Here is a 9,175-nt window from a genome sequence, read left to right as displayed (position 1 = left end):
CAATCAAAGTGAATGTGGAACTGTGCATGGAAACAAGGCCACACGACACAACAGCAAACAGGTAAATATGATTTTGGCTCTTACCTGATCCATAGACCTATATCAATGCGACCTTGTTATGTTCCGCGATGCACGTGCAGAAAAGTAGAGGTGTGGCTTCTCGTAGATGGCAGAGGCACAGGGAGGAAGTGAGGCTGTTTAGGGCGGGACATTGAGACGTCCTCTCAGAAACTCCAGATATCAGCTTTAAGGCTATACATTGCATTTGACAATTACTATTATTGTATAACTGTATTACTACTGTTTTATTGTTATTGCTATTCTTATAATTATCATTATATATATAATATATATATTTTTGTATCATTATTTTTTATTATTTATATTTTATATTATAGTTACTGGTATTCTCATTGCACTATTATTATTATTGTTTTTATTATTGCTGCTATATTATCATATTCTTCTTTTACTTTATTATTATTATTATTATTTAATATGGTTTATTATTATTTTATTGTTTTTTATTATTGTATTATAGTTACTGGATTCTTATCATATTATTTTGTTATTGCAAATATTGTTATTAGAACTTTACAATTATTACTATTACTATTATTGCTGTCACTATTAATATTATACCCCTATCATCATCATCATCATCTTTATTATTATTGTAGCCAAAGAACTGAAATATTCAAGGAACAAGAACCTAAACCATCCTCACAGAAAACTATCTAAAAATGTATTTAGTATTTGACTCCCTGTCTCTGCCGGACAATTTGCCGTGTCCTGTCAAATTCATCACTGCAGAACACAGATCTCTCAGTTGCAACAAAACCTTCCCGTTTCACTGCCAATCCCCATTGTCTCCGAGAATGCCGTCTTTGGAAAACCTTAAACATGTGAGCAACGTAGCTCGAGATAAAGAATTGTCTACAACAAAAAATAATTCCATCATTAATTAGGCCTATTATCAGCTCTAATAGATGCTGTATTCTCTCTGAAAGTATCTATTTGTACGGTTTCTGTACGGACAACCCCCGGTGCTATTGGTACAGTTACCAAAGTACACGTACGCATGCAGCGTCTTAGGGTTAGGGTTAGGTTATTACCCAAAATGAACAATTTTTAGGGTTCGGGTTAGGCTTAGGTTTAGGATAAGGTTTAGTCTTAGTCACATGACCTAAACTGGCCGAATAGGGGCGCTGCAAACGGATAGAATGTCGGTATATTGATACGGCAACCGTCCGGATAGCCACTGCCATTCTTTCTAACCCATCAATTAATGCAGTAAGTCTGTTTTTTCTGTGTAACAGGCTGTTGCTAGGAATGGTTCTGTCCGTCCTGTTGCCGTTTATATCACTATAGCCCTAACAACCTGCTAACAATATATTATCCTTTACATTTCCATGCACCGCTGCCTCCACCAGCACCATTCCAAGATGGCGGCGCTGTGGACGCGTCCCTCCACAGTCAATGTGGCGGCGCTGTATATAATGTCTACACTTTAAACTGCATGTGCTTCAACTACTACTAAAAGTGCGGAAAGAACTGAAAGATGTGGAGGAGTCAGATTCACCTGATTCACTTTCAGAAGAGAAAATCTCCCATTTCACTCTAATAAATGCATTTATTACATTTTACATTATGACCCAGTTATGATTTTCCTTTTTTTTCTTGTCTTCTGCCTTTTGAGGTAAGCTGCACCAAGCAGAAATAAATACAAAAATTCACAGGGATATTTTTAAAAAAAGAATAGTTTGTGAGTAATAGTAGTAATGTTACAATGTTTTGACTCACAAAGCAAATTGTGATAGATTTACCATGAATAAATCCATATATATATATATATATATATATATATATGTGTATGTATGTATGTATACATTTTTATAGAATAGAATAGAATATATCATCAAAGCAATTTCTTTATAGCAATATAATAAAAACAATATCTATCACTAACAATTACACATTCTAACACTGTGTTTCTCAAATGGGGGTACATGTACCCCTAGGGCAATCTCATCTCATTCGAGGACCACATTTTCAACATTTATTTCAGAAATAGGGAATAATGACCAATCTGAGTATTAACACAGGAAAGAGCAAAGTGTTTTTTTCTTTGTAGTCCTTTCATGTGGGTTTGAGTTTTTAGATATTTTGTGGGTTTTTTTTTTTTTTTGTTAACTTTTTGCGTGTTTTTGTTATGTTTTTGTGTTATTGTTGTCTATTTGTGTATTTTTCTGTCATTCTATCATGTTGTGTGTCTTTGAAGTCCTTTTGTATATGTTATTGTCTTTGTTATCATTTTGTGTACTTTTGTTGACATTTTGTGATGTCACTTCCTGTGTTCCTGGAGTTTTGTGTGTTATGTTGGGCTTCATTTAACTTACAACTTCATGAATCACAATTTTGTTTTGGGGGGCCGCAAAAAATTAGACCAAGGGCCGCCAGTTGCCTATGTCTGCCCTCGGGGTACGCCATGGCACTACAGGGGGTACATGACAGACATTGAAAAATTAACAAACCAAAGCATTAAAAATATGGGGTTTTATAATGTTTATTTTTAGTTGGTCCTATACCAGGCGGCAAACGACTGGAAATGATAAAAGCTATAGAAATAAATCTATTAAAGACACTCTAACACTGTTTTATTCCACTTATTTAAAATTAGATTATTTAAAATGTGTGTTAACACTCAATCATTAATTATGCTCTATAGTTGTTTTTTATAGTATTATAGGCAAAATGTTGTAGTTGGACAAAGGGGGTACTTGGATTTAGAAGTAAGACAAAAAGGGTACTTGAGTAAGAAAAGTTTGAGAACCACTGATCTAACATACGATGTTATTGAAGTAACTACTTCCAATCAAACTGTAAACCAGATGCATTAAACTGCCACTGATTTTAGGCCTGTGAAAGAGAAGTAATCGGAGATGAGAACGTTGAACAAAGCATTAGAACATGAATCTACAAGGCCTAGGTCTCTCTGCTGTAAAGCTACCAGGAGGCCTCTATGGGTCAGCTGTGACGGGTCAGCACTCACCATTGTACTGCGGGAAGGGAGTTCCTCTCCCACCCCCCCTTTTTTTTTTTTTTTGCAATCTGAGAGAACATAAACACGAACAGACGGAAGTGTCCGGAACACAAGGAAAAGTAGAAGCAGTACGGATGTTGAGGGCAGCGTATAAAAAGGGGAAGCAGCGGTATGTTGACACTGAAATCAAATACAGCTGTTGATATTATGGCCCAATAGAGATGGTTATCTTGATTTACTATTAAAAACATACATTGGACCACACAGTATTGTGTATTACAGGTTAATCAGCCAACAGTGACAGTAGCAGGGTTTTCACCTTCACATTGATCAGTGCACTCGTGACCTTAGGATCAACGATCCGATTTTACCCCCAACATGACCAGATTTTGTAAATATTCTTGGTGAAAGCACGGTTACAGCGCCATGTGATCAATACTTTAGCTGAAACTAGTGTGTTAAGTCTATGTTTGACCAAACTTTGATTATTTACCTGGCCTTGTGTCCATGCTGCTTACCAATCATCTGCCACCACAGAGCAACTCCCTTCAGTTCAAAAACCATTTGCCTCCACTGTTTAATGTCCTATTTATAGCGTTATGTTAGTTTTTAAGATGGATAATGTATTATAACACTTAATGATAGTTAAACAGACCAATTCAAACCATGTCAAATGAGGTGTAAGGTGTACTGCAGGCTGACTTGTATTAAATCATCATCTATAATAATTACTATAATAGTTAATATTGTCAAGTGAGATTAGGAGATGTAAGAATGTATCTCATAGTTTGAGACGTATATATTAAAAGCAGTCAAAACTACTTCTTTGATTCAAATTTAGCCATGAAACTGTGTTGGAAAACACAAAGTTAAAAATAGACAGTTTATGAAATATTAGCACATTTTTACACTGCTTTGTTAAATCACAATATAAACAACCACATCCTAGACACCACTCACGACACCAGTTAACTTTTCAAAAAAATATTGGGTTTATTGGCTTAACTGCAATCAATACTTACAAAAGAGAGAGAAAAACAGGTTTTCATATAAACTCACAGATTTACTGTAGTGACAAAAAAATAAACATGGCTGGAAAAATACATTCAACAGTTTGACTTTCTTTGTGTCAACACTTGAAGGCAACACGGAACAAGTGACTTATAAAACTAATTGTCCTCCTTTATCAAAATGTAAAAGGCTACCTGGAATGTATTCAACGAGGCACTTCCAATGGTCGAAGTTTTTAGGGGGGGGGGGGGGCAAAGGGGGCGCAGAGTAAGTACATGAACTTCCAATCAAATCAAAATTCATCCCCAACCCATTTGGTCTCAGCTATTTCTTGTAAAAACAGACCGGGTATGTGAATGTTACAACAGTTAAACTTTTTTCTAACTTAATTTTTTTCTTTTTTTTACCCAAACCAGTAATGTGAAAAGTTTTCCCAAATTTCAAACACCTTTTTTATTATTATTATTATTAATAGCTACCATCACCCTGAATAATGTTGGATCATTTACTTTAAATAGGGAGAAAATTGGAGATCAACAACAAAATGAACATTTTCTGAAAACTGTCATTACTACATTTAATTCTTTGACGGAGAGGGGGGGGGGGGGGGGGGGGGGGAGGGGGCGACACATCAGGAATGAAAGCAAACAAATCTAGTCAAGATGGAATTGCAGTCCAATAAGAGGGAGTACGAAAAAGTACAATAAATAATCAAAACGCAAAACGTCTTTTTTTTTGCTTTAAATTAAGTTTCATTTTTTAAACAAAGTGTAGTTGCAGAACAAAAGTCATTGAAGGACAATATATTAAACTGTGAAAAAAGGAAAACTGACAAAAAAAAGTCTTCACAATCTTAAGATTAATATGGAAGATCATAATTTAACATAAAAGAAAATATATTCTATTGTTCATTATCCAGATAAATACAAAAACAAAATTAACAAAAAAAATGCATATGATCACCAATAAATATGTTCTGATAAGTTAAATAAGCAGTGACACGCAAACCTTCTGTCTGGAAAGTTTCTCAAATAATAACCGTAATAACATTAATAAAAAAAAAAAAATCAAATAAAGAAAGCAAAAAAAGGATGTAATGAGTTCTACAGTAGGGAGAGAAGTAGAGTAAAATAGCTTGGAGATCCGATCTCGTCAAGTCGCAGAATGAACAACTGCACCATGGGAATGATGGGATTCCCCAGAAAGGCAAGAAGGTGGAAAGGCATGGGGTGAAGGGTGGGTGGGATTAGGTCTTTACAGGTTTAATGAGCAGTTTGATATCAAGACTTCCTTCCCAAAAAAAAGAAGAAAAAAAGAGCCAGTGACCAGCAACAGGAGGAGGGGGGGGGGGGGGGGGGGGGCATACCAACTTCCAGTTCAAAGTCCTTCCTGCAGACTCACCCAATTCACAATTACATAAGATGGGGCTTGAGAAGCATGGCAAAAAAAAAAAAAAAAAAGAACAGTAGTCCATTTACCTTAAACACATGCAGAAACCGCCCCAGGCACTTTGACTTTATTTAAAAACTATTCATATATTTTCAGGGTTTGTTACTTTGTTCCTTTTGTCCTGACTCAGTCTGTAAAAATGTCTGCAGTAGACCTACAGTTACTTTAGTGAGCACCCTCTAGCTAGCTCAGGGGAAGTGGTATCTTCAGGAAGGAGGGGGGGGGTGGGGGGGAGGGGGGAGCTGGAGGGCTAGTGCAAAGCACTGCACTTCCCTTTCCAAGGCCACTTGTGCTGCTACACATTAAAAAACAAACAAAAAAAAAAAAAAAAAAAAAAAAAAAAAAAAAAAAAAAGACAAGTGGCACCTGGCGAAGCAATCAAATGTTTTTAAATGTCATTGTTCTAAACGCCCCTCCTTTTTGGCACTATGACACGTGACAGGATGCGTTCTTAAAACTTGCAGGATTGGTTGATGAAGTTACAAATTGTGTCAAAGAGTTCCCTTAATTGAATAGATCCTTACAACGCTAAGGTGGAATTAACTTGTCTCATGAGAGGGGAGTGCCATTTTTACTGTGTATCAAACTTAAAGTCTCTGGGGGGGGCAGGGGTGAGGTGCAGTCTAGTCGTCAGAGATGGAAAGGCGGCTGAAGATGGGAAGGCGACGGGTGGTGTCCAGCGTCGGAGACTCTGAGCCACTCAAGCTTCCACCAGAGCTGCTCTGGTAGCCATCTTGGTCTGACAGAGAGTCCGGGGGGCTGGAAGGGGAATCAAACATCTGGGGGGACTCCAACATAGGTCTGAAATAGTAAGGTGTGCTTGTTGGAGATGGAGGTGCGGGGGCGTTGGGCTCTGTGCCTGCAGGACCGACACTTAGACTTGGCCCGAAAAGGTTGGCCAGCTCCTGGCTGGAGTAGGTGAAGGGGTTACTGCTAGGCCACTCTGGAACCTCATCTGGGAAGAACATGGGTGGGGGGGTGACCGAGGTGGGGCTTTCTCTCAGCCCGGCTGAGCTGGAGAAGCCTGCAAAGCTGAAGCTGTGCTGCAGCCGAGGCCTCTCCATCTTGTTGGAAGAGTTTAGCGGAGAAGGCTGCTGGGGGGGTCCACGACGCTCCTCAGCATTGTGGATGAAATGGCAGCGAGGCCCGTATGGACAGAAGCCGATGGTGTGGAAGGTGCGGCACAGCTCGGTTTTGTATTTGGGATGGCGGCTCAGGCTGCGCAGTTCGTGGATTCCGTGAGCAAACTGGCATTTGTCACCATATTTGCAGGAACCGTTTTCCTCAAAAGGCCTGCAAAGCTCTGTCTTGTAACGGCTGGAGTTCACTTGGCTACTGCCGGTGGCCGTGGGGCTGGTGGGGCTAAGGCACTTGTTGAGCAGCCTCTCGCCCGTCTCGGAGAAGGAGCGGTCTCGCAGGCGGTTCTCCTTGTTGCTGCTGGCGTTGCCAACCCCTGAGATGAGTGAGGAGTGGTCCGCTGCCTTCAGGCTGTTCAGAAACTGGTTCTGGCTGAACTTTGTGCTGCTGACCGAGTGCCTTCGCTGGTACACGCCTCCCACTGCGGGAGATCCCACCGCCTTCCTGTCCAGCAGGGCTCCGGCGGGGCTAGAGATGGGCACGTTGGTGCCAGTGCAAGGGACAGACATGGGATGAGGGGCACCCAGGTTGTTATTGTAGCTGAGCAGTTTGTGGTTCTGCAGGAGAAACATATTTTTTTTTAAAAACTATTAGAACATACATCCCACATGCACTTTCCACACATATATATATATATATATATATATAAATCTGATTATAAAACATCAAATTTATGCACAAGTGCGACTCTTTTGGCTCCTGAATTATCAGAGGATACGATCCTATAGACCTGCAGCTGGTTTGGCCTGTTGCCCATTTAGGAGGAATGTGTGCCTGTTTAGTAAATGGAGCAGCACATCAGAGGCTTGTGAACTGCTAGTGGCCATAAAACAGGGCTGCATTATTAGAAAAATAATTACCAAAACACAAAAACAACCCAAGAAGAAAACGTACACTCACTCGAAACTAAGGCAAATAAATATATTGACAAAGCAAACGTCATACAAAGCGGGAAATTGCGCTTTTAACAAATATGAGAAGAGAAATGCATGCAATTAAACAGCAAAATATAAAAGCAACATTCAACAGTTGGTGATGTTAGATGCTGTTGATAAAAAAAAAGACAGCTTTACAGGGACTTAACGTGAGCTACAGACAGAAATGTGGTCAATGATTAGCGAGCATGTGGCTGCTTTGTGAACAGCATTAAAAAAAAAAAAAAAAAAAAAAAAAAAAAAAGTGGCGCAAAAGTAGCAGTGCTGTCGTTAAATACAAGAGGACAGCTAAACAACAGCTTTAACGAGTGTCTGGTCAATAATCTGCTCACTTTGTGGGTGAAAACAAGACTAAACACCAAACAGACCAGCTAACCCGACGTGGTACATGTCACACATGTCCAAGTTTACAAAACCAAACCAATGTTTCAAATCAAGGCGCCGTGTCGCGCTTGTTGTGAGTTAAAAGACGACAAAAAGAAAGCAAACAAAGCGAGGAAAGAGGAAAACAAGCGGACATGTTAAAGTAAACAGCAGAGACACAGACAGGGAGGCCACGCAGCGTCTCCATTCCTTCACACTTTTTTACGCAGCGCAAAACGCACAGAAACCCGGGCTACAAACTACCTTGTTCATCACGTCGAAGTCGAAGAAAGGCGACACCATAGCCGTAGTCATCTTTGCATCAAGTCACAAGGAGTAAAAAAAAAAAAAAAAAAAAAAAAAAAATAACAATAATAATAAATAAATAAGCCCAAAAGTTTGTTGGTTGAAAAGTTGCGCAGGTCTGCTGAGTGTGTGACGCGCAGGCAGGTCATGCAGAAAAAAAAATTGGGCCCCTGCAGACTCTCCCCCTCTCTGCTCCACCACCAGGCCCACATTAGCTTTATAATGCAGTGCAGGAGGAGCCTGCAGCGCTGGGCGTCAACTTTCTACAGCTTTTTTTTTTTTAACCTCCCCTTCCTCCTCTGCAGAGACTGAAGTTGCTTTGGTTTGTCATTTGTTTGAGATTACTGCGCTGCAGGACGCGCACTGAATGCTTAACAGCTGTGAGCCACGCAGTAAAAATATCTCAACTGTTATTTTTATGTTTATCTCTTCAACTTCTTCCAAGTTTTTTTTTTTTTTAACCAGACATAGGATTAACTGTCTTATAGTGTCTTGAAAGCTTCCTTAACTCTAATGTCCAAGTAGTCTGTTTGCTTTATTTAAACTAAACCAGATTTGAGTCCAAATATTTTACATCTCAATTACAACCTCTGTTGTACTAATAATACTCTGATCTAATGGAGTTGTTTATTCTTGACTTTTATTTAATTTAGTTTTAGTCTTAATTTTCTTAGTTTCTTAGTCACAAGACTATTTCAGTTAAAACATATATATTTTTAAGATTTAATTCCCATTTATCAACCTGATAATGGATGTTGTGTTTCATTCAGATCAGATCAGATAAGATTACCTTTATTGTACCACAAAGGGGAAATTTGCAGTGTTTCAGCAGTAGTAAATAAATAAACAGATTAATAAATAAATAGCAAAATAAATATATTAAAAACAAAAATGGAAGATATATACACACACTTAGGCCTGTACACAGAGA

At 38.9% G+C, this 9,175-nt stretch overlaps 1 protein-coding gene across 1 annotated transcript; it reads right to left on the bottom strand.

Annotated features, from left to right (window-relative positions):
• Positions 1–4,011: 4,011 nt before the first annotated feature.
• On the bottom strand, positions 4,012–8,424 carry zfp36l1a (zinc finger protein 36, C3H type-like 1a). Its single transcript, XM_028438434.1, has 3 exons — positions 8,317–8,424; positions 8,203–8,282; positions 4,012–7,197 (listed from the first exon to the last, which is right to left on the bottom strand). The coding sequence occupies exons 2-3, from the start codon at positions 8,251–8,253 to the stop codon at positions 6,127–6,129; spliced, it is 1,122 nt and encodes a 373-aa protein (XP_028294235.1). The 5' UTR covers positions 8,254–8,282; positions 8,317–8,424; the 3' UTR covers positions 4,012–6,126.
• Between the last annotated feature and the right edge of the window lie 751 nt (positions 8,425–9,175).

Source organism: Gouania willdenowi, chromosome 22, assembly GCF_900634775.1.
Source record: "Gouania willdenowi chromosome 22, fGouWil2.1, whole genome shotgun sequence".
NCBI lineage: Eukaryota > Metazoa > Chordata > Actinopteri > Blenniiformes > Gobiesocidae > Gouania > Gouania willdenowi.
This window is presented reverse-complemented; position numbering and strand designations above follow the sequence as displayed.